This window comes from Anomalospiza imberbis, chromosome 10, assembly GCF_031753505.1.
Source record: "Anomalospiza imberbis isolate Cuckoo-Finch-1a 21T00152 chromosome 10, ASM3175350v1, whole genome shotgun sequence".
Lineage (NCBI taxonomy): Eukaryota > Metazoa > Chordata > Aves > Passeriformes > Viduidae > Anomalospiza > Anomalospiza imberbis.
The window spans coordinates 25,487,593-25,514,266 of record NC_089690.1 but is presented as its reverse complement, the minus strand read 5'-3'; the positions used below and the strand labels follow the sequence as shown (position 1 = coordinate 25,514,266).

The window sequence follows — 26,674 nt, the reverse complement described above, 5'->3', positions numbered from 1 at the left end:
TCAACTGATGAAATGGCAGCACTGGCTGGCCACAAGCACTTTTTGAGATTTTTGCCTTAAATCCCACCCCACTCAAACCCACTCTGTTCAAAACGACCTTTCATCTCAAAATTTCAGGATAACTATAGTTAGAAAACATCAGTGCAATAAAAGCTGCAACAATTCATTAGACATTACCAAAATGAATGCTCTGTGTGACCCCTTCCCCAGGCCCCACACTCCCAGTGGTTTTTCCTATTCCTGTTAAAGGGACCTAAGCATTCTCTCCTCCACAAAGCTCTTCTTTGGAACTGCACACTTCCAAAGAAGCAGGACTGTACTTTGCAGTGTCAGTTTAACACACAGGACTCATGGGAAGTGTTCATGGCACTGCACAAACTCACAGTCTGGTGTCACTTGAGAGCCTCTGGCAGCACCAAGGGAAAAACATCACCCCAGCTGAACACCCAGAACAAGTGGGATATTGCAAAGAATGGAAAAGGGGATGGTTAATTAGATTCTAGTGACCAAGGAGTGTAAGGGCAGAATGTGAGATACCAAACGTCAACCTGAGACTCAGCTACAGAGGTGAAAGCCCATGACACAGATGTTCTGCAGGATTTGTTAAAAGAGAACAGTAAAGCACAAGAGGAGCTGCCTCACTGTTGGCCATGTGGCCACACAGTCCCTCAGCTTTGGGATTATTTGTGATTATGCCAGTGAATTTGCACAACTGGAAACAGAGACTGGAATGTCTTAGCAGGAAATGGATATGGAAATGGCCCAATGTCCCATGTTCTGCCTGGGAGAGGCACTAGAAAACAGAGATGCACCATACACAGCCATCCATGTCCGTGGTGATGTCTCTGATGGAAAACCACAACAGTCACAACTCCAGGTCGAACTGGGATTATGTCAAAGTCTGTAACAAACCCTGGCTGAGGGCAGAAAGTGTCTGTAGGGGAATAAGGGTAGAAACCCACAAGACTGATTTGTGCTCTGGCCTCCCAAACTTTTTAGAGCAGGAGACAGACTGTATTGCTGAAGGCTTCTCTCGTACAAACCATGCCAGCAAGGGCCTAAAGTTATTTTCTGCAAACAGGGGAAAAGTGAATCAAATTTCCAGCACTGGACAATGAACTTTTCAGCTCAAAGTAAGCAGCAGAGATTCTCCTCTTTCCAACCAAGCTTTAACTGCAAAGAGAAGGCTAAGTGGTAATTTATATTTAAAAATATACAGACACCATCTCATGAGTAGTAGGGTATTTAAATTACATGTTAGCAGCACTGTAAACAAGCCAGGCCAGGCCCAGGAGCTCTCCTGAGGATGTGGTCCAAGCTTTGAGCAGTGCTCCAGCATGTGCACCGACACAGGCAGGATGAGCACCCTCCACTAAACCAGGCAGAGATTACCCTCCTTTGGGGCACTTTTATTTTTGACTCCTCAACTTAATCCAGCAGCCACCTGTTGGAAAACCACTTAGGGTGATACAGGCTGACTCCAGGATCATGCTCTGTAAATTACCCATGCTGGACTTGAACAGAATGAAGTCAGAAAACAGTTGTTGCCCAGGTAAAGGCAGGAGAAGAACACTCTAATGCTGGGACAGCAGATAAGCTTGATGGAGAGAACCTGAATTAATTTTACTGTATTGCACAGGAGACTACACAAGGGATGCTATTATACAAAAGAATTATTCCTTATCTAATTTCTGCACACCCAGAGGATTGTGCCCAGTGCCTGCAGACAATACATCTAGGTAGAATATTAGCACACTACCCAAGAAGCAAGCTGAAAGGCAGTACATTTTCACTAGGGCCATAATTCCAGAGGAGAGTATATTTTTATGGAAAAATCCATTTTTCACTTTCACAGTGATGTTTAAGTATTGCAATACATTTTACGATAGTTTCCTCAACATTAAAAATACAACTTCAAATAATACAGGGCAATAAATGTGACACTTATGAATATGATGGCAAATGAAGCAGGAATGAGTTCTGGGTTCAGTTCTTTAAGGTGGGTTGATATATTGGGCTGACATACCTGTAAATGCCACTTTTCTTTAGCTATTTTTTTTCCTAGGCTTAATATTGCCAATTTCTTCTTGACTGGTGTTGGGTATTTTAGAGAGGAGAGAAGAAAAGAAATGGGGGGCAGGATGATGCCAGTTGTTGCATCTGGCACTCTGGTGAGAGTTTGAAAATTGCTTTTAATTAAACAAGTGTTGATTTTTAAAGTCAAGAGTAATCTGAGCCTGTAACATGCAGCTGGGAAAGCAAACAGACGTGAGTTCAGCTGATAAGCACATGCTGCCGACAAGGAAAAGGAGGATAGAGACTGGGATCCCACATGATGCAGACACAGAGTGGCTGGGGCTGTGCGTGCACACGTGTGTGAGCACACGTGCACCAGCAAGGCCTGACCCAGCCAGGCTGGGGCCAGAGCTTCAGTGAGAGGCTCTCCTCAGATTGCCACCTGATCAGAAAAGCAGGTGATTTGCAAGGATTATCTGACTTCTGCTGTGACATCACCAGATACCACACCACCCTGGGCAGCAGACTGACTGCAGGAGCTGCCTTAGAGTCATCAGTCAACAAAAAAGGCCCCCAGTCCCTGTCCATCACCTCCCTCACTTCAGATCAGAGTAAGGGGCAGGAGAACCAGCCCCTGGCACACCACAGCTCTGCAGAGCAGGGAGCTACACGGGCAGGCAGTGGGGAAAATCCCTTGTGATCCCACTGCATCAGAAGGAAACACTATGGAAACCTGGCGTGGTGCAAGAGAACGCTCACAAGGAACAAAGCTTGCTCTTATCTGCTCTAGAGCCAACAAATCAGCTGAAATCAGGCACATGAATGGCCCTGACTGTAAAGGAGAGAGATGGGATATTTGCAGTAGCTTTTCTGTGGGTCAGAGCCTCTGGAAGGCAAACACTGCCCTTGCTCTCCCCACTCTCAGGCACTGCACAGTGGTAAGATCAGCGCCGTGTGCTCTCTCCACATGACTGAGACCTCCTTTCTCCTCTCATCCAAAGTCGCTATCAAACCAAGAGAATGCCCCAGAGGACTGCTCCTGATGGCAAGCCAGAGTCCAGAGGAGTTCAGGGCTCCTGCCCTGATAGCTGCTGCTGTCCACGCTCCACATTTGGCCGGTCTGGCTGCAGCTGGAGCCAGCAGGGCTGAGCCAGAGGAGCTGGGAGAGGGATTCCTTTGTGGATTCCAGGCTGCAGAAACTGGAATCCCTCAAGCTGGGAGAAAGGGAAGAAAGGGACGATTAAAAAGATTCTAATGACCAAGGAATATAAGGGCAGAATGTGAGATACCAAAAGTCAACCTGAGACTGAGCCAGAGGAGCTGGGAGAGGGATTCCTTTGTGGATTCCAGGCTGCAGAAACTGGAATCCCTCAAGCTGAGAGAAAGGATGGTGTCTGGAGGATGTTGGAAAGATATTTCTTATAGGCACTGAAAGCTTGCAAAGAATTAGCAGAGAATTAGGCTGAAATGGAGTTAGGGTGCTCAGATGGGTGTGATCAGGCTGCAACACTTCCAGGAAGGAATGTTTAAGGCAGCCAAGCCATGGAGCTCAGCCTGGGCACAGCTGCAGGAAAGGCAACACATGCTATCAGCAGAGCCCAGGAAACCAGGAGCTTGGAGAGGGACACCAAAGGGGGCTGGGAAAATGAGGAGCAGGGACAGCTGGTTCTGTGAACCTCCAGAGCTGCGTGAGCAGCAAAGGGACTCTGCTGATACACTGAAGATGTTCTTTTCTGCCTAGAAAAATGCCAATATCTGAATCCAAAGGCATCGACAGCTTCTGAGATAATGCCAGAAAATTAGAATTTAACTTTTTACCCATAAGCAATACCAAGGGAGCGTTAATACAGAACAGAAAGCGAAATAGGGGTTCACAGCTCACAGCCACAAGAGAGCCTTGCCCTTTGAAATGTTCAGCTGCTCCCACGCCCCAGCACTCTGTTACAAAGGCTCTCCTGGCTCCTTCCCTTGGCTCAGCCAGGAGGGCCTTCCTCCCAGCTCACCTGTCCAGCACCCAGGCATTCCCCTCATGTCCCAAAGAAATTCCCATTTGAGACTGATCTTCAGACATACTCATCTGTCAAAAAAGCCCAGGAGTTTCAGACAAAGTGAAGATATTTTGAATACTGTGGATTCTTGCTATCTGTTGTGAAAATGGATCATTGTGCTAAGTTTTCTGTGAGGAAAAACCTAAAAAGAAATCATAATAATAAAAAAGCCCCAAATCCTCAGGCTCTAGAGAGGTCAGAAGAGATGTGATCTGAGAAATGAAAACTATGCTGCCATTTATTCACATGGCACAATTAAGGTAGTTTGAGAAAATGCACTGAAATTTCAACACTTCTTGTAAGCTGTTACACTTTTTAAAATCAAGGCTGTTCACAGACTGTCTTCTTTTAAAACCAAGTATTTTTTTTAATTTCAGTAAGTCAGAATGTTTCATTTCTCAGTCATAATTGCTAATCAGGAAGATGTGATACAATCTGCTAAATCTCAAGAGTGCTGAGATATGAAGGGCCTTTAGCAGTGGTACAGGTAATTAAGTTTGTTATGATTTTCTATATATTCTGCAGCAGAAAATTTGATTGTTCTTTTGGCAAGGGGCCATGTCTGTTCATCTTCAAAGATGACCTGCTTTAAGTTTTAAAATAAATATTATTTAAAGTTGAAGGTAATATTATTTTAATAGAGCATACAATACCAATGTACATTCTTCATTACATACAGCAATTTTTTTTTTTTTTTGCTGATAGACCACTGCATTGCAAATCTGTCTGATATTTTTAATACATATTCAAAAGATGGGAACACTGAAGACAGGTGTTGTTAACTAAGATGACAGATCCTGTGGAGCTGTATTAACATACTGCATCCTGAGAGTCTGGAATTTCATGACTGGCTGTAGTAAAGGGGATGATTCGAAGAACAGGCTTTGAAAAAGAGGAGAACTTAGCACAACTTTTCCCTAATTATTGGTATTTCTCAGCAATTTCCACGAGACATTATGAGAAACAGTGACTGTGGGAGATCTCCAGGGATTTTGCCAGTTGACAGTGGAAGGAGAATGTTATTTTGGGAGGATCATGGCGTTAGGGGCTCCCATTTCTCTGGACTGGAGGGAATACAAACCCTTTGTGCCACTACTTGGGAGAGTTCCACGGAATCAAAACTACCCTGAGACCTAAAAAACGCCACAGGTGTTTAGTACCTCCAGCAGAGGTACTCTGAACTCTCATTAGAGTCAGCTCAAAGGTGACTTATCTCATTAAACAGAAATCTGCACACGCCCTGATCTTAACCCTTGACCATTTCAGCCAGTATTCAGAACAGAAGCGTTCTCAGCGCCATTCACGCACACATGCTCACTCATCTGCTTCCAGCCAGCACATCCAATTCATTTTCTTCCTCAAGAAACTGTCTCAAGTGAAGCCCCTAGCCCCATGCATCTCACCACTTCCTGAGATTTATTCCCAAAACTATTTGACAAGCTATTAGACTGAACTGAAAAAAACCAAAAAGATGAGTGCATCCATGTAGCTGCTTTACTGTACAGACAGCTGCTTTAGCAGCTACATAAAATTAAAAGGATCTGACCAATTCTCATGCAGAGGCTTTGTTAATTTACAGGCACAATTTGAATTTCTGGAAAATGCTTCCTGTTGTCCATTTTGAAATGATACTTTTGCATTGTATATTATATTACTGAAGCCTCCAACTCTAACAAATACATTAAAAATAAGCCAAACTTGGTGCACAGTATTATTAATCAGCTGTCATTTAACTTCATCATGTTTGTGTATTTTTCCTATAAAGTATTCACTTAAGGCAATAATCAAAATAAATTTATCTACACCCTGTAACAACCACGTTTCCTTAGCACAGACTAACACATTTGCACTACCTTAGCCCAGTGAAGAATTAGAAAGAAGTATTAATGCAGCATTTTCAAGAAAAAGGTGTGAGCTTGCCAGGGATGCATCAATTATTACATTACCACCTACTGCCTGGGAGTTTAGCCATCGTGCTTTTGATGATGGGCATTTTAAGGCATTAATGCTGGGCAATTTTCTCAAAATTCCTTTCAGGACAAATCTCCTTAAGCTCATAACATCTTAATGCTTTCCAAGAACAAAAGCCTTCCGTTCTACGAGAGCTGTGCTAATGCAGGATGCATTTGTGAGGAGTGACTTGCCCCAGACCCCAGGAGAAAACAGATTACACAGCTGCTGATTCTGTGGGGGCAGCTAGAGAGGCCAGGCAGGCAGAGAATGAGTGATCTGCCGTGGCCGGAGAGCTCTGCCATGGCCAGAGAGCTCTGCCAGGTGTGGATCTGCCAGATGTGGCTCTGCCATGGCCAGAGAGCTCTGCCAGCTGTGGATCTGCCAGATGTGGCTCTGCCAGGTATGGTTTTGCCAGGTGTGGTTCTGCTGTGGCCAGAGAGCTCTGCCATGGCCAGAGAGCTCTGCCAGCTGTGGCTCTCTCAGCTGTGGCTCTGCCAGCTGTGGCTCTCCCAGCTGTGGCTCTCCCAGCTGTGACTCTCCCAGCTGTGGTTCTGCCATGGCCACACAGCTCAGCCAGCTGTGGCTCTGCCAGCTGTGGCTCTCCCAGCTGTGGCTCTGCCATGGCCACACAGCTCAGCCAGCTGTGGCTCTGCCAGCTGTGGCTCTCCCAGCTGTGACTCTCCCAGCTGTGGTTCTGCCATGGCCACACAGCTCAGCCAGCTGTGGCTCTGCCAGCTGTGGCTCTCCCAGCTGTGGCTCTGCCATGGCCACACAGCTCTGCCAGCTGTGGCTCTCCCAGCTGTGGCTCTCCCAGCTGTGGCTCTCTCAGCTGTGGCTCTCCCAGCTGTGGCTCTGCCATGACCAGAGAGCTCAGCCAGCTGTGGTTTTGCCAGCTGTGGCTCTGCCATGGCCACACAGCTCAGCCAGCTGTGGCTCTGCCAGCTGTGGCTCTCCCAGCTGTGGCTCTGCCATGGCCACACAGTGCCATGGGCACTGCCAGGGCTCTGTGTGGCCCTGTAGACTGAGAGTCCCAAAGAGGAGACTGGCATGGGAAATCCTTCTGTCTCAGAAGGAAATTTGTGAGCACGTCCCAAATCCCAGGAATCACTGACACGTGTGACATGGGTGAAGTGAAAAGAGCAGAGGACCTGAACAGTCGCCAGGGGAGGATTTTTGACTATTTACCTTCTAAACTGGCTGGCATTTACCCAGCAGCTGTGACCAGCGTGGAAGAGGATCATTGCAAAGACTTAACCTCAAGGCTCTTTCAGGGGAACACAGCAAACACAGACAAGTTACCTGCACCAAAAACCAAGGCATGTATCTGCAGAACAGGGGAAAGAGCCATTAAGTAAAGACACACCCGTGCCAGCGCTCAAGCCTCCTTTGTAACACGAGGGAACACGTAAAGAAGGATCTCTGTTTTATAACAGGCTGCTGCTTTTAAAAAATGACACTATTAAGGTGTATAATCCATAAGTCTATCTAAAAAGAATGCACATGGCAGAAAGAGATGGTGTTTGATTATGTAAGTGGTGGTGGATTACATTGCACTCCAGTGTCTGCAGAGCATAAAGGATTTGAAAACAATGATTTGATTTTTAACCAGATGCAGAGAGTTTGTCCACGGTTAGTCAGAAGCATTGTACTTTACATAAATGCTTCACAAATGGTGACACAGTAATTACAGCACCAGAAAATGGCCACTATCTGTCTGCTCTGCACTTTACAGACTAAATAGAGATTCATGCATAATGAATGCACTTGTGTTAGCCCAATTCACTTTTTCAATATTATTTTATAAGGTGTGAATAATAAAAATTTAAAATCGTTATTCAAGTGTTACATCTATTTTATCACGAGTTACATTTTTAATAAAATGCAACTTTACTTGAAGCACACATAATGTTTGCATAATCTGTGGAAGAAAATTGGCACTCTAGGAATTTATAATTCGCTTATTTCTTATAAAGCCTTTTGATGTATTCTGCAGATTGATAGGGTTTCAGTGTATTTATACAGATAGAAAAATATTTTCTGTGGCTGGGTATTTGCTCCTTTGAATAGACTTATTTACAGTTTGCAATGCATTTTCATATAGTTTGCAAAAATAAGTTTATGATTTATCTGCAGTTTAAAAAATTCATTTCAAATCTTCTTTGATACAACACACTTCCAATTTCTGTTGTGACACAGATTATGCAAATGTGCTCAACAAAGAGGATGCAAAGTGATTTTAAAGCAGAAGTTCTGCTGACAGTGCCCAGGCTGCTGTGTGAACTCAAAAGCATCGGGGGTTTAGAGCCCCATGGATGGACATTGATTACTTGGGGCTTTTCTTGGATTAACGGGGAGGCTCCCACTGGGCATTTCCCAGTGATGCATTTGGGTGTGATACCGAACCACTGCTGTGTCCCCATTAGAGTCACACATCTTTTTCATCTGCTGACAAGCTGTCAAGGACCTGCTAACATGTCAGGACTCTGGAACGTGATTAAAGTGCCTTTTTTTTTTTTTTTTTTTTTTTGATAAAGCTCTTTTCAGTTTGTGATATCCATGTGGAGTTTATGGTTTATGTTGAGGCTTAAATCAGCTTGAAGACGGCCACTACCTTCCTACTCAAGTGTGGAGGATTGCACATGCAGCAGAATCCTGGAGCAGGACAGACCCACACGGGGATGCTGCAATCAGAGGAATCTCACATGCTGCTCACCAGTGCAGGAACCCCCTCTCAGCACCAAGGGACCTGAGCAGGGAACACTGCTCCATGAAAATCTGCATTCCCAACCCCACAGGATCAGGAGGCCATGGGGAACCACACACAGCAGTGGCGGTGGGTTGGAGAGAGAGAGGAGGGAGCTCTTCCATGTGTAGCCACTGAAACTGTGGAGGCAATGACTGGACTGCAAGGGATGCCTTAGGATTTTAGTTTTTCTGTTTTTCAGGTCCTGTGCTGCATTAGTGCCTAACTCCAAACTCCATACAGAGTGTTCCTTACTGTCTTCACACTGTGGTCACACAAAACAATCCCTCTGGGCCTGAGATCCAAGGACACCCCACAGCCTCAGGCACCAAAAAGGACAAACAAAAGTGAATTGGGGGGAGCAAACTGGGGGTAAATGACTTCATTAGCTGAAGCTGTAATTGGAGCATTAACCCCTGACATGTGAATGGACCAAACTCACAAGTGTCTGAAAAACTGGTGCCCATTGTCCAGCTTGGGTGCAGCCTCTGGGAGGCTTCTGACTGCCCAGGGTGCCTTCAATAAATACCCACTTTATTCTCTGAATCTTGTTCAGCCTCTGCTCTAGGTAGCCCCTCCAAGGCATCCCAGGAGGTGAGGTTGCTGAGAAGCTGTCTGGCTTTCCTGCAGGGCAATGCCTATTCCACCCTGTCTGAGGGGAAAGCGTACAAACCCGTGATAGTGCCAACCACAGCACTGCTCTGCAGCGACAAGAAAAGCCTCCAAAAGTGAGGCTTTGAACAGGACACAGCCTCGTGACTCTGCTGATGCTCAGGGCTTTTCTTCCTCTTTGGAAAAGCCAAACCCAGGCAGCACCTGGCTGGTTCCATGCTCCAGTGCATCCCTTGGAGGGCTGGAACGAAATCTGCAGGGACAGTGGTTGGAGAGACCCTGGCAGGCAGGGATAAGGCAAAGAACTTCCAAGAATAATCCCCTAAAGTCCATGGAATGAACACAAGTGCAGCAGGTAGTGACCAGACTGCTGGAACACAGGGATGTTTCTCACACCAAGGACTCAACAAAAGGAATGATGTTCCCATAGCTTTAATAAAAAAAATGTAGAGCTCCATGAAGCGAGAAAAACTTACTTCCAGTGAACATGAGTAGTTGGTCATTTTCAAAAATAGTTATTTTTTAATGTGTGAATATAACATGAATATTTCAATTCCCAGGACTGTTCTGCAAGTACTTTTTATGATAAGTGATAAAATGTCCCTGTCTGGATGCAATTGTACTGAACTATTGTAATGGGATTCTCTGCTTGAACTTGCAATGGAGCTGTATCCCAGATTTGGGGCTTCATCCCAGTTTTGAGAGGATACTTCATTATCAATAGCTGAGTTTCAAAAGGGGCCATGACCTGTGTAAATGAGATGAATCAGGATATTAAAAAAAGACAGTGCCACAGTTGTTTAACCTGCTTTGGCACAGGCCAAGCTCACTGCTGCAGATCACCATGGGCAGCATCTCTGCAGCAGCCTTAGGGTTACCACGCTGGGCAGGAGGGAGAAAGGGCTGCAGAATCCAACTCTTTGTTTGTTGGCTCAAACTGTTGTCTCATTAAGTCAAAAGCAAAATCCCCAGTGATAATTATTGGGTCAGAATCAGGCCAAATTCCCGCATCTCATTTTTTTCTGGCCTTTAAATTCTTTCTTGTGAATTTTAGAATGTGCCTTTAAATCGAGAACTATCTGGCTAAAAATATCAAGCTTACTATAGATTATTATTATTACTATGAAAGCTATACATTATTTGCAGGAGGCAAGATATTCCAGCTTGAATCAATATTTTCCCTTTTGTGTTTAAAACCTACAAAAAATATCCCCTGAAATTAACATTCTTCCAATTGCATATGTACAACAAATGTTTCTATTTTTCAAAATGAAACCTTTTCGATAGAGAAACAAATTTGTGGGTTTTTAAACAGGAAAAAAACTGCTTTTCCCCCATCAGGTCTACTGTTTTTCTATTGTGTAAGAGATTTATCCTGATGGAGTTTAGCCCAGGGCGCTGTGCTTGCCCCTCCACATTCAGGTTACTGCAAATGTTCTTTGTGCTGTTGTAGCAGTGTCCTGCCTGTGCTGCAGCTCCATACATATTTAACCAGGCTGTTGCTTTACAAGCACATGTTCAAAAGATTTTATCTAATCAAATTTTAAATAGGAAATTACTTGTCTGACTTCACATCAGAAAGCCATTCCTTTCCCTGCTGCTCCAGACTGGCTTCTTAGGACTTCACTGCCAAATGGTCAGCAGCGTGTCTGCGTCACCACTCTTAATTCTGGGCTATAAATATCACATGATGATTTATTACTAGGCAGTTGCAGTGCTGCAGTAGCAAATTCTCTTTAATCTCTAATTTGGAGAGGAATGGCAAATCGTTTGGAAAGCTGAGAATTTCTAAGGCTCTCTGTGCAAGTAACAGTTTTATAAGCTGATTTCAGTGTCTCCCTCCGCTTTCTGGTGATTCCGAGAGGTTTGCATGCCCACGCTGACCCAGTCCTGCTTATCTCTGCGAATTAACTGCTAACTGTGGGCAGCAATTCCATGGTAAGTGGGCTAAAGCTGTGATGGTGAGAATGTTCAATGACTTTCACAAGTAAATTGAATAAACTTTGAAAGAGTAGTTGTTCCCTTGTGTGCTACCTGCCTCACCACCGTTCACCATTCCTACCTCACCTGGACCTCAGGTGAGAGTTTATGGTCTGCACAGTGACAGAAATGGTACTGTCTGCATATTCAAAAGTTGGAGTCTGCTCCCCAGAATATCCACTTACTGCTTTCAGCTCTTCCAAAATGCTAATTCTGTTTCTCCTAAAGGGCACCAGACCAATGTGTCTCATCCTTTTTGGGCAACGGAGCTGCCCAGGCAGGTTACTGGTGCAAGGGAGGCTTGTTTGTGCAAATCACACCTGGATCAAGAATGCGCATCACTTCAGAAAGCACAAAAGCAGGAAATGGACTTAAATCTTGCTGAAATGAAGAGTAACCTGCAAACTTAACAGGATTGTTTACTTAGAAGTAAAATTAATGAACTAATGAACAAACTAATGTGACACAAGATACCTCAAGAGATTAAAAAAAAAACTAAATCAAAACCTTTTTCTTAATTTCAAAATACCTTTTTGTCATATTCAAAGTTTGGTTGGTTCTTTATATTTTTTTATTTCAGAAATAATTCAAATTTGGTTTGACAAACTATTAGGCATTCAGAGAAGAGCAAGCACAATAGGGAGATTAAAGAAGACGACCTAAAGAACGTCAGACAATCTGTCTAAATCCTAAAAGACAGGAAGACAAGGAAAGAAAACATTTTCTGACTGTGATATTTAGGAGCCTGAACTAGGAATAGAATGTAATTTAGAAAAATAAAAGCTTCTGATACAAGTAAACATGAGGGGCAATTACTGGAGGCAAACAGAGGAAACGAGACTAACAGCAGTGTTAGAAGTGCTGTAGGAACTTGTATCCAGCTGACTTTTCCATCACTGAGAACTACAATGACCCTCAGTCATCCATAATTTAGGGACTTCACCCTGTTTGTACAGATTGAGGCTCCACTCTTCAGCACCTCATATAAACCCAAAAAGGTTTCTAACTCCTCTTTTGCAGGTTGAATCTGGTTCCTGGGTTTGGGGCTACTGGATGATGTTACAGCCCAACACACCCTAAAAGGCCTCTGAAAGGGGTCAGCTGTCCTGTCCAAACTGCAGATTCAGGGAAATATTACTTGGCTGCTTTCAGGATCAAAGGACAGAAATAAACACTCCTAAAAACCAGCAGACAGGAGACACTGTGGGATAAAACAGATGCAAAACCACCTGCTGAAGAATAATGTGCCTAATCTTTGAGCACTTCTCAGGGAAGATATTTAAGTACATGCAAGATCATCAGGTGGCTTAAGTTATTTTAAAGTACCTTGATCTCAAGGCAGCCAGATCCAGCCCTATAAATTCTTGATCCTGTTGATATGTCACATACTTTATCCTGAAGTTCTGTTCTTTTTGTAGTAAACCGAGTCTAGAGTGCAGAGCAGTTGTGCTGTGCTCTCTGCTCCTGTAAAACAAAACTGTGCTTTCTTTTAGGGTATTGTTTTGATCCTAAATTTCTCAACTGAGACATTCTGATGGCATATCTGCTGGCTTCAGGCACAACAGAACTCTTGTAAGGAGTGTTATGTTACCTTAAAATGGACAATCAAGGAATAGAAAACCTCCAAATGTGCACCTGGTGTACTGAAGGCAGTTTCTCCCTGAAAGCAAAGACAAAGCACCTCCAAGAAACACTGGTTCAAGAGAGGGAGGGAGGGAAAACAAACCAGAGCAGTTCTTCTCTTCTAAAAGAACAGTGACTGCTTAGGCTTTCCTTGTGAACCATAAAACAAGGCAAGATGTCAGCAGGGAGGAACAGAAAATGTATTTGCATTGTCAGTAACTTTCAGCTCTATTTCCACTGCCAACAGCTGCACTAGCTGCCTTTCACTTGTTGTGTGCAATGACAGATGACAGAGAGCTTCTTAAAGCCTTTAAGGTTGCAGTAATTCATAACCTTCCCTTAATTAACCGGGCAGAATTCACCTTTGGAAGAAAGAAGGCCCAGGGTTTGATTTTAGTATCTTCCTTCCTTGCAGAAACGTGAGGAGGGAAGGTGGCAGAGGTGCCATGGGTGCAGGACAAGGAGCAGAAACAATGTCCCTGTCACCTGGCTCCTTGCTTACACTTACCTGGAGGTAATTGTTCCTCCCTTGTGTGCCACCAAAACCAACTGGCAGGTGAACATTTGCCTTGGGCTTGCAGGATTGTTTTGTTAACTTCTAATCTAATGGCATTAATATTTTAAAGAGAGCTTCCACTAAATGATATGAGTGATCTGTTTTGGAGCAATTTGAAGGACCTTTCACTGTTAACTCCTCTTAATTAATTTTGGCTTTATGGCCTTTTGGGGGCAGATTGCCTTAGCCTTCACATTTACCCTATCACTGTGTGGCATGACCAAGATTGGAGCTCTCAGGTGAATTCCTTGTCAGAAGGATGCAAACCACACATCTCACGAGAGCTCCATGTGAAGGATTGGTTTTATTCTCCTCCTGGGTGCCAGCCTGCTCCTTCAAATGACATTCTCAGAAAAAAGCACCATGACTGTGGGGTCAAAGTATCCACCTGCAGAGTGCTCCCACAGCCTGAATCAAGATGTCCTGCTTCATGAGTTTGGCAGTGCAAGTTTTCTTAGAAACCTGTCTTTCTCAAATTTTAGCCATCAAACACCAAGGTGCTTCCTTTTGTTCACGGTCTTTGGTTTGACTATGGTCCCGTGTAGGACCATTCAGCTTTGTGACACTTCTGTTTGAAAGAAATCCTTTTTATTAAAACCTGTGAGAAGTGCTACTGAGTGGGAACTCACTGGAAAATGAGATCAACGAGCTTTCAGTTTAGGGCTGTTTTCAAAACCCATCCCAGAAATAGATGTACACATGGAATTACTCCTGTGGAAAGTAACCAGATAAAATACTGCTGACAAGGGCAGTGAAAATTGTTCTGCTGTAAAAAGTGTGTTCAAGGGACAGAGATTACTGGTAATATTTTTAGTAGAAGTTGGGAAAAGCGCATTACCCTTCAGTGATCTCCAGTGCAGTCCCTGATGGCTGCTTATACAGAACTACTGCAAACACTGGAGCCCCAAACGTCTTTATCTTGATCTCTCCAATGTTTAATTTCCTCCCACAGAACATGCATTGGAAGGCTTAGGGTACCTTAAGCAACTAAAATGCTTTACCTTTTAATTTTGTCTAAATGCTGCTAAGATGATCAGAAATGTGCTGTAATTTACATTTCTCTGGTGAAATGGTAAAACTGCATTTCCCCAGTCACCATTTTGCCTCTTTGAAGGCACCAAAGCTGTTCAGAGAGTCACAGAGCTGGCACACAGTCTGTTGTTCCTCTAGCTACTGCTCTGCTCAGCATTAGGAGAAATTCCTGCAGGGGATGTGTTTATCTGGTTGTGCAGAAAGTCATTTCTATAACTTGGCAAAAACTCCTGTCTTGAATAGATCTAAGCAGGAGCCCTGGTGGTGCTGGGAACTCTCACCTCAGGTCTGGGACTGAGAATCTGAAGGAGCTGCAATCCCATTCCTTTACACCTCAAACTGTGACGTCAATGCTGAGGCTGAGGAAGGTTGAGGAATGATTCTAAGATTCTTCTTCTGTTCATTTCAGTTAAAATTATACTGTGAAATCCAGAACACTGAACAACAAAAAATAACTTACTCCAGTATTGCCAGATTATAAAATAGATTTATCCTGGGACAGAGATGAGGAAACCTCCTTCTATCTCTCTCTTTTTTTTTTCTCTCTTCTTCTCTCCCCTTGTAACACTCTCTCCCCTTCTCTGAAGTCCCTCTCAGCTGCCCTCTGATCCCAAGAGCACAGAGCAGAGCCCGCAGGAAATGCCACTGCCACCCAGAGAATCTCTCAGCCAGGTGTACCCAGGAGGGAATGGTGGGACACCACTATGACATCAAAGTAACTCACCTCAGGACCAGACCTTCCCAAGTTCAAATAAATAATCAAGAATCTGCACTCTTCATTTGGATTATTTCGGTTTCTCTGGTTTTCTCCGCTCCCATGTCTCTTCCCAAACTGTATCGTAAAACAGAAGCCACAGCCAGAAATTTGCCAGCTGTGGAACTACCACTCACTGTCCCCAACACGTGCTGAAGACCCTGGCAGGATTTGCTTCTGCTCCTCTTGACAGAGGCTCATGTCTCTCTACCACCCCAAATGGCAAGCATAAGGTGGAGTTTGCCTGAAAAAATCAAACTTCTATAAGGGTTTAACCTGTTACTGTGCTGTTTTGAGGACAGAATGAGGCATTTATGCCAAGGGCAATCTAGGAATTTATAGGCTTTCTAAAAACAGAGTTGGAGATAAAATGTCTTGAGCAACACAGGATGTAGAAAAATGGCTATGCAAGGCAGCAGGATGGGGAGGAGGTGTGATGGAGAGGTTTCTCTAGGCAGGAAGACAGAAGACACTGAAAATGCAGCATTTCTGTGAGCCAGGATCATCTGTGAGGACGTGTGGCAATGAGAAGCTGACGAGCATGGCTGACTGCCAGCAGATATTATGATCTCGGAATATTGATGTTTTGTACTAATAATTACAAAATCAGCAGCTGTACAACTGCGTATTTGGATAAATACAAGTGTAAGTGCAGCCTGTGACACGGTGAATGGAAATGAAGTATGATTAAAATGACAGGTCATACAGTAATACTGATGCCAAGAAAAGACAGACAAGCTGGGAGAATGATAACATAATAAAGCATTAAAGAATCTTGATATTCAAAAGGGAACAAACTGATAATGGAAACATTCATGAGCAGTCAGAGAAACGCATTAACTTTCCATTGCTGTTGAGAGCAGATACAGATCAGACAGAAGACAATAAGAAAAAAGAAAATTTACTTGTCTGCACTCGTAAAGGCATATTGGGGCAAAAATGCATCCTTCTCATATGCCCTAAATAAGAAATCTACAACCAGGATCATCTCTTCAGATACTCTGAAAGATAAGCAGAAAGCTGGGGACTGTCTACACAGCCAAGAAGAATGCCAAGAGTTGGAATCATGCAATTGGAATGTTTCAAGCAGATTTGTTATAGATTCCCACTCAGGCAATGATCAGTGACAATAAGGCAGAATGTCCAACTGGGATGTCCAAAATTTGAAAGGGAGGGAGCTTCATGAATTAGGAAGAAGTGCAGAAGAAAACTGTTACTGGGATTAGGTAAGCATTTGGCAAAAGTCACAGTAATGAAACACATTTAGCCCACAGTCATGGTAAAGGTCTGGCTGGGATGTCCCAGGATGTGTTTTTATTGAATGCCTGCACTGACAGACACGATTGGAAGTATTGTAAAAATCTGAGGGTCAGGCACTTGTTATTCCATGGACACCCACTGCTTTTGGGATGGGGACACAGCAGAAGCCCATCTCTGTGTGGAACAAGGCAGTGAGCCAGGCCAAAGGAAAGCTCCATATCCCCACTTTCCAATGATGTCAAGTTTCAAGGCATGTCAGAAGGAGTGGGGTTAACACCTGTCCCACCTGAGGGCTGAGCTTTTTGAGCCATATATAGAGTCTAACCTCAGAGAGGTGAATCTGAAGACTGAAGTTCAAGTACTCCAGACATTTGGGGCTGTCTGTTCCGTACAGTGGAGGAGCTGTTTGCTTGCCCTGCCTGGCAGAGCACAGCTCCACTCCGTGGGACTTTGCACCATGTTGCGTCAGGCTCCTCAGGACGGAAGCTGGGATGAATTTCTGCCTTGCACTGGCTGTGTGAAACATCCAGCCTGAGACACAGGGATACAGGAACACCTGGGTGTCCCCTGCATGCAGGTGTGCTCATGGACTTGTGCCCAGAGTGGTGTCAGCACAACCTTCTTCACTACAGTGCTCCACAACTTCCACACAGCCCAGAGCTCCACTCAGCTGGCTTTGGCCTTGCACTAAACACAGGTTTAAGCATATCTGTGGCCTAAACATTTCCTCCACCTTTGTTTAGGAGTGAATCACCTGATGATTTCCCTGAACTGACAGCTAATGTTGGTTGTCATTGCTTGGGTGTGGCCTCATCACAACACAGAGCTGGGAATTGAAATTCCTCGCACAGGCTTCCTTACCACTTTCCACCAAACATTTTTCTCCTCTGAGAAGGAGGCAGCAGAGGCAGGACCCAATGTGAACATGTTGCTGCTCTCTTTTCATGAGCAGCAGGACACTCACTCCTCTCCCTCAATCCTGCAGGGCACTGAGCACTCCCTGCTCTCTCCATGTAAGGGCTAAAGAACAAGGACTGACACCAGTGGACTCACACTGATCAGATCCACGTAAGACCTGGCTCTGTGAGCAGGCTGGGCTCAGCAAGGCTCAGCCTAAGATGCTGCTTTGCCCTTCTGCCTAGAAACCTGCAGGACTACACCAGGGCAAACCACAGAGCAACTTCCCCATCCACGCTCAAGATTTATATGGCTGGCTTTCCTCTTCTTAAATCTCTCCCAACAAAGCTTTGTTCAAAGATGATTCACAGATGTTGTCATTAAAAAGTTGGGACTTGCCAACAAATAACACATGGGCCTGCTTGAGAAACTGCTGTTCCCACAGCTTTCCCCAGGAAGAGAAACTCGGGGTAATCGGTAAGGCCTGTGAGAACAGGACATTATAAAGCATCTTCCACCATCCATAATTTTTGAAGAGAATCATGGTTTCCTGAGAATTTGTCTTGTTAATATAAAAATCACTTGGATAAACACACATAATAGAGAATAGATAATTAAGCCCATTAGAAGTGTTGATCTTTTCAGGTAATAGGGAATGGGTCAAGCAAAGACTTGTCTGCAAACAAACACAAACAAAATCCCAGCACTTGCTAATAGACAGCCACGTGTCTGTCTTAGTTATAGACACGAAATAAAATGATTAATTGATGTGCAGGCATGAGTCTCAAAGGCCAGAAGGTGACAAACAAAAGGACAGGATTCTACTGTCCATTGCAGGATGAGCTGAACTACAGAGATAGCAAACCCCAACTAAAGGGGATAAAAAAACAACAGAGGGAAAAAGGGTGTTACAGTGACCTGGCTGGAATATACACATGGAATTTCTGTGCTCACCCACTCAGGACATGCTGAAATCTAAAACCCAGGAGCCCAGCCCTCTGTTAGCAGCTTGGAAAAGCAACGTGAGGAGTGAGCAGGGGACCCTGTCTGGGGAGATCTTTATGAATAGCTATGAACAGAAACGTTTCATGATGGGAACCCATATATTGATGAAATTCTTGGTCATTTAACAGTACAGAAAAAGCTTATTTTTTTTTTTTTCTGGGAGGTGGAAAGAAATGAGCATTTGGTAGGTTTACAAAAACTAAAAGCAATCTCAGTCTTTTGCAATGCTCTCAACACATAGAGCAGTAAATAAAATTTTCATATACTTTTGAATAAATGACAGATGTAGTACATATTTACTACATTCTCAATTCTGCAATTTAGAGGCTGACATTAAAATATTTTCCTCTGTTTTTCATAGGCCTGTTGTTAAAAGCATGACTGCTCTGCCAGAAAGTTTGTGTTTGGAAAGGCTTTTATTCCCTTTTCATTCCTTTCATCCTGCTGGGTGACTCCTTGCTCCAGCATGCCCTGCAGAGCTCGGTGGCATCTCAGAGCTATCCTTGTGTCTCACCCACACCTGTGAGGACATTCCCACTGACTTCAGCACCCTTGAAGCCAGGGCTGCATGTGGGATTTAGCTTTAGAGCCAATTCACCGCTCCATTTCCAGGCAAGCAAGGAACAGGCAGTGCTGTCATATTCCACTTTCACAAAGCTATGGGTAGATGGACTGGATGAGTTTAAGCTTAGGAAATACACGTTCACAGGCTGTACAACTGCCAGCATCATCTCACAGACATGCAGCAAGGGGAAATACAACTAATCCGATGTTTGTTTTTCTTCAACATTCTATTAAAGCAAAGCAGCTCCATAATGAGATTACTCCATTTTATCTCTTAATTGTATCCAGATATGGAAAAGAGATTTACTGCTAGTGGCTTGTATGCAGTACAATATTTTAAAGCTAATTATGATAGAGCATTACTATTGTCACACAATGAAATACTTATGTTATGAATCAATACCATTTTCTAAAATTTAACTACCTTTTTAATTGGATATACACCCTGCTAAATTCTGAAACAGACAGTTATATAAATATAATTATTTTAAATCCAGGATGATATCAGCATAAAATATTTTCATGAAATAGATTGCAAAAAAGGAAAAAAAAAAGTAACATTAAGTAGCTTTCCATAATTAAAGCCAGCTGAAAGTCAAGTCTTGAAAGCATTCAAGTTTTTCTTTTTTAACTCTGCCATTGTCCATGGAGGTATGGATACACATCCTTCCCAAATGGTGTATTAATAGTTTGATTGTTCATTGAAGACTACCAAGCACCTGGCTTTTGTTTCTATTACTCCACACAGAGAGGAAATCATATTACAGTATTTGTCTTCCTAAATCCCCAGGGTCTAAAACCTCTACAAGTATTTTCTTTGCTTAAGGATGAAATACAGTAAACAATTAAAAAGTTAAGCAAAGAGTTTTAAAATAACATTGTATCCACGCTTCTTTTTCAAAAATATTGGTGAGTAGATGACAGATCTGCTTGATCTGTCAGTTGTAATTACTCAACTATTTTTAAAAACAATGTCCCAGTGTGATGATACCCTGATCACACAGGTCATCAATGCAAACTAAAATTCAAGTATTTATAGGCTGGTGCTGCAATTACCTGTAACACTTTGCACACATTCCAAAGTACATCTTTAAGCTTGGTTTTCCTGAACAAATATTCACTACAGGGACAGCTGAAGTCTTGACCACAAGCTGATCACAGCACGTTTGCAAATCTTATCTGCGTATGAGACACCTCCTCCCCCTCTCCACTCAGTGGCAAAGGGACAAGGAAAAGGCATTTGTTTATCTCAGCAGAACCCAGCAGTAGTTTAAAGCCTGCCGGAGCTCCAGCCATCTCAATGAGCATTGTTTTCAGCACTCATACCTGTACTTCATGTATTTACACATCCAACCCACATCATATTTACACTACGGTAAATTAAACCAGTTACATTTTGGTGAGGTAAAATGAATCAGAACTTAAGAGATGAGGTAAACCAATAATATCTTACTTTTTATTAAGTTCCTGAAAGGATTTAACTGCATATAATATTGCCAGTATGTTGATGGAAGTTGTTAGATCTTGAAGCTGAAGCTGATTCTACACTTGATGACATATTATCCAAGTAATTTAATGAATAAATATTGCAGAATGCAGTATCTGAGACTATCAGGAAATTTCATTTAACCAACAGCTCACCACTGAGGAAAAACCCCACAGTATTCCTTATGTTTTTTTCAAGAACATATACATTGAGCCAACTCTCAATCATCCTTCAGTATCATTTTGCAATAAATAAATGTTTATGTTAACACTTAGCATACTCTCTAAGGTCATAAATTTTCTATTTATCTGAAGGACCCACATTATCTAGGAAGGCTCTTCAGCATTCCTGTGATTCAGATTTCACTGCAGACATTATTCATTCTACATTTAAGTCTTTTATCTGCATGCCAAGTGTTAAATTATATTGGGTTACTGTCTGTATCATTCTATTTTTACTGCAGCTCTTCACAGATTAAGATTCAAATCCTTTGAATTTAGTAGGATTTTGACAGCAGTTCAAGCAGTGTTAAGTCTCTGTCCACCTAATTGTGACTCACGAATTTCTAAGCTCTCCAAGCTGTATTTACCTGCTGTGTGCATCCTGTCCCCGGACCCTTGGCAGCCATCCTCATCATCACAGTCTCCGCTTGACTCCATCTCCTCACTCCTTCCAGCCCCACTGCCAGCATCTCGGGGACCCCATCTCTCCAGCTTCAACTTTGCCTTCTCAGCATCCAGCTGAAATGGAAGAAGTGACAAACCAAGCATGGTCAGACTATTCACACGGTTCCTACCCCGGCACCCTTCTGGTTTATGCAGCAACAAACACTTTCTCATGCACTTTCAAGAGCAGCTCCTCAAGTTGGAGGCTATTTCTGGCAATGGCATTCAAATATTCTGGAATAACAGAGTATGCAACCAAGTGTTCTGCACCATAGATGACAAGGGGCACTTACCAAACTTTTAACTGAAAACATCTCATCTACCAGTACCACCACAGTGCTCTTCCCACAGCTGGGGAGTCTTTGCTTCTTTTCTGCCAGGGTCAGGATTAAATGTGTGGGACGGAATTTCTTGTTGGGACTGAGATGTGTATTAGTTCTTATCTATGTCACAGTCTCACAGACCCTGAGTTCTACAGCACTTCACTCTAACAAACTAAAAATGGAGCCCCATCTCTCTCTCTACACGGCCTTTTAAGGATAAACTGTCCAATTAAGAAATGACACCTCAATTATTTTTACTTTTAACCCAGTAACCAACCACCCGTGCCCGCAATGGGGACCTTTTTATCCGATCGCACAAAACCACCCAAACCCATTGGGAAGAAGGTGAAGAAGAAGGTGAAGAAGAAGGTGAAGAAGAAGGTGAAGAAGGAGCAGCCTCTGCCCTGAAACCTCCATCTTGCTTTATAGATATTACTGTATTCTAAACCCTTAAAGTGTGAGTTTTCCTCTGTGTGATATCACACACTTCTATTCAAACTCCACACCCACAATCCCAGTTCTGTCATTCCATTTTGGACGTTTTCTCCATGGCCTCAGGTCAAGTGCAGTGGTCTCTTGGGGGTCAGTGCCTGTCAGCACAGAAAGCCTGAAATTCTCCGCATCCCGGGTTCCAACATACAGCTTTTCCTTTGCCAAGCACAGTTTGGGGAACACTTGCTAACGATGGAACCATATGCCACCTGTCCAAGTACTTGTTTCGAGGGATTTTACAGTGACAAACTTCACAGCTGAGGGCATTTGCTACTTTTCATGATGGGCTTGGTCACTTGGAAACCTTGCCCCTGGATATGACTTTAAAGATGCTGCCATTTAAGATGCCTGTTCCAACTGCAAGTTGTTTATTAGATTTCACTTGAAATATTTCCAGGACTGAGCAGAGAATAAGAAAACCTTTTCTAAAATAAATCTAAATCTATCACACCAGGTCATGCTTGCTCTAACAACATATTTACCCCCCAACACTCAGCTTTTTGATGTTCAGATAACTCTTTCTCCTGCTGTCACCATGAACAGCTGCCTACTAGTAGCACTGTGGAAATAAATGATTTTTCAGCTCACTGGTAGCTCCAAAAGATGAAAAATCCCATTTCCTTGGGAGTGCATCTAAATCCAGCCTGTGAAGGTCACACCAACGACCTGGGGGAAAGAACAAAACCGAACCCAAATGGCTTAGTCTAATGAATTGTGTTATAAGGCAAGCATTCATCAAGCAAGGATGGTCCAGAAGCCTGAACCTTTCCCCCACACCTGAGGAGCACTGACCGAATGGAAAGACTGTTCTGCTCTCAAAGGCTCCGCACTGCTGCCCGATTGGATCTATCCAAAACCCTTCAGCACAAGTATCTTCCTCCCAAAGTACTCCAGACCCATTTCAGGCTTTGTGATCTGCGTCACCCCAGAGGACTCATTATTCTTGGAACTGAGCAAAATGTACTTTGAAATGTAACACTTTGGAGATTCAAACACTACAAAGGAGCTGTTCTGGGAGCTGTGGGTGAACTGGAGCACAGGACTAATACAACTGTATTAACTGGGCTGAAAGGATGGTGATGGATGCAGCAATTTCTCTCTAGTGGGAAACTTTGTGTCACAGTCTCCTTCTTCTTCAGGTGCTGGAGCTGCCATCCTCCACTCTGGGGCTGACAAACGCTTGGAGCAGAGATCTGGTTCTGTGGAACAACAGATGCCAACTTCTACAAGGCAGAACTCAGGAAATTCTGCACCCTCTCACTGAAGAGCTCGGTTTGCTCCTTCTGAAGACACAAATAACTGCACAGTGCAGTGGGAAGATCAGTAAGTGGGAGGAGAGGGTATGGACTCGAGTGGGGAAGCACACTGAGCACTCTCTAATTGTTACTGCATGTCTGGTTTTTATCAACAAGTTGCTTAATGTTGAGCCTTGGCATTCACAGCCATAAAGACTGATGTCACGGCAATACAAAACAACATTTTTGTTAAACAATTGGAAAATTTTGCCTATGAGAGAGAAAGATAACTCAGTTCTTTCACAAATTTATTGTGTCCTGGTCATATTAGAAAAGACTCATCCATTCTGAGTTATAATTCTTCAGAATGAAAAGAAATGGCTAAGTGGCAAACAGAAGAGACACAGAATTTAATAAAGGCTTTTAATGACTGTTTGCAAGTCAGAGCAGAAATGTTTACTGCCTGTTAAGGCACTCCTCCTTTGCAAAGATCTGATTTCATTCATGGCCCATGGCTCACATCCTGCCTTCTGCTCAAAACAAGCAATACTTGAACCAAATGGGCCTCAGCTCCAAGGAGGAAGCTGAGCTTTCCAGCATGGTGCACTGCAGCGTTTCTGGGTTCTGGTGCCTTCACTGCAGCACCCTCTGTATCTCTGAGGGTGCATCCAGCCTTTTCTTGGCTTGTCAGCAGAGAGGGGCCACCAAACGACCCAGAGCCCGGATAACCAGGTTCACCACTATCACTTCACATCAACTCAGGTGTGAGCTACCAACCCTTTTCCCCTTGGATACCCTTTCACAGCCTCTTCACAACAGGGTTTTTATGTCCCGTGGCTGCCACTCCCCTAGAAGGATGGACCAGAGCCTGACTTTGTGCATCAGTAATGCTTTATCTATAAATAAACTCATTCCAGGAGATGGGACAGTGTAGCCTCTTCAGTGAGGAGCTCCAGACACACCGAGCATCCCTGTTGAGAAGGCAATGTCACCATTTCACGGTGACTTGTGACCCAGCATCCTTCTCTTTTCCACATTCTGCAGGCACAGCTCTCCTTTGGCTACTGCCACAGGACTCCAATGAGATCAGTGTTTCAGGGCAATAGCAAAGCTTATGGCAGCATGTCCCAGTCTCCTTTTTTTCACAGAATAACAGAAACCTGTCTCAGAGGCCTGAGACTGCACCCTGGAGGTGTTTAACAAAGCCTGGACGTGGCACTCAGTGCCGTGGTTTAGCTGATGAGGAGGTGTTAGGGCATGGCTTGGACTAGATGACCTTAAAGGTCTTTTCCAACCCAGATCATTCTGTGATTCTGTGAAAACAGCACCGACTGCCTCGGGATGGACTGGGCTGGTGGAGCTTTAGAAGACCATAATGGAAGACATTAGCCATCACTTTTTCCTCTCTGGTCCCAGGGGTTGGGTGTGGGCAGGGAATGCCTGCTGTGCTCTGTGGCTGTGGTCCCAGCAGAGGAGCTGGAGGTCACCTGAAGGTTCAGGTCATCTTCAGAGACAGCCTGGCAGACACAGGTCTGTTAAAAACCTTGAACAATTCTCCAGGCTGCTGCCACCAAGCACAAATCCTCCTGCTTCCCCAGATGGCTGCAGGGAGAACTAGAGTGCCTTGCCCATATTTAACACTGGGGAGCAGAGATGGGAGTCAGACGTGGCATTTCTATCATTGCTTAAGAGCCACTCTTAAAAAGGCCTTATTTTGGTGGCTCTTTCCCTGGCAGCTGACAAATGATGCCAGCCAGCCACTCTGGCAACTCTGCACAGCAGCTCCTGCCTGGGGGTGCTCTGTTCTGGTGCTGAGAATTGATGCCTCAGTTAAATAATGGCAATGGATTTCAGGCTGGGCCCTGGAGCTTGTGCCTTTACCTTCACAAAGCACAAGATACCTGCTGCCTAAGATTCCAGGGAATACTGGAATCTTAACAGCTTAAAAATTAAGCCTTCAAGTTGCTGCCCTATGTGAAAGATTATTTTTTTTCCCTCTTGAAAAGGTTACATAAATAGATCAATAAGATTTGTACAGTCCAATCGGAAACTGACTCAAATCAGGAATTTTCCCAACTGCAATAAGCTTTGGATCAGGTTCATAAACCTTTGAAGGGTTTCTGAGAAACTATATACTGCTTCTGTGGGGAAGTTTTAGTGTCTGTATCTGACTCAGCTGAAAGGTAAAAATCACATATTACTATTCAGCTCTGAGTCACACACAGATGACTCTCCTGCATGGATTTTTTTTATTCCAGCAAAGGTCCCAACCTTAAGTGACATTAAAAAAAAAAAAAAAGATGTTCTGCTGACATAAGGTTTTCTGGAGAAGAAAGAATTCAAATGAGAGTGGCTCCTGTCTTTCTCCCCTATTAATACTTCATGATGTAGCACACACATTCCCAGTCACATAAAAGAGTCCTTCAGACTTCAGAGGCTTCAAAGAGCCCCTGACACACAACCCCTGAGCTCTCCATAACGAGTCTAACCCTAATTCTCACTCTGAACACAGGTGTGGCAGAATACAAATTCATTATCGTGGTTTTTTTATGAAGCCTTGTTCCACTTGAATACATCCACACCTTAATTAAATAATAACTGCTTCATTCCATGAAAACCATTGCAGAAAAAGGTGCCAATTTCTATCTGTTTCATGGATCAGTCTGTTTGCATCATGTATGTATGTGTATGACTTCAAGCTGTAGGATAATAACCCCAATTTATCAGGAAATAGGTTTTAAAAATTATAGTTTACACCACAGTTTCAGATTTCTCAGGTCAGCGAACACAACAATGAAAACATTCTCTCTGAATAAAGCCACTTAAAAGTTGTGCTTGGAATATTCAGAGAGAAATTCCATAGAATTATTGTTCTGGAGGGATTTGTTAATTAGTTTTCTACATGACAGATGGCACTGTGAATGCTTTTTCCTTCTGAGGAGTCAGCTCTGAGGTGAAATGTGACTTGTGTCCACTCGCCATGTGAGCACACATATCACTCTCTGGTGTTTCCAGTGGCAGGAAACACCAGCTGATTGTACACTGCATTTAGGAACTGTGAGCTAAGCATGCTTTTTTCTCAAGGTACTTACAAGTAGCTGCCTTTTAAAAAGTGCTCCAGTGACATAAATACGATTTGCAGAGACAAAGGTTTTGCCAGCTTATGCACAAAAAATGCACAAAGCCTCATCTTGAAAAGAGTCCTAAATGACTCAATCTTCCCATTCATTTCTTTAAAAATAAAAAATCCTTTTTAAACCATTATTAGGTCAGAAATGACTACAACTGGAAGAGACAATGTGCCTTTGTTTTTGGCCTGTTATATACATTTTTTGTTAGGAACTGACATACTGCTTTAGGCATAAAGCTGCATTTTACTGGTGCCTTGTGACTGAGCAGATGTTCTGTCATTTCACAAAACAATAGCAAC

At 43.5% G+C, this 26,674-nt stretch overlaps 1 protein-coding gene across 5 annotated transcripts in view; it reads right to left on the bottom strand.

Annotated features, from left to right (window-relative positions):
- The window catches only part of LOC137480262 (glypican-5-like), a 372,067-nt gene that overhangs the window by 68,348 nt on the left and 277,045 nt on the right, over nt 1-26,674 (bottom strand). For all 5 annotated transcript variants that reach the window (XM_068201344.1, XM_068201345.1, XM_068201342.1 and 2 more), the window contains one exon: nt 21,119-21,269. In XM_068201344.1, the coding sequence (XP_068057445.1) occupies nt 21,119-21,269 (151 nt within the window). The remainder of the gene's footprint in view (nt 1-21,118; nt 21,270-26,674) is intronic.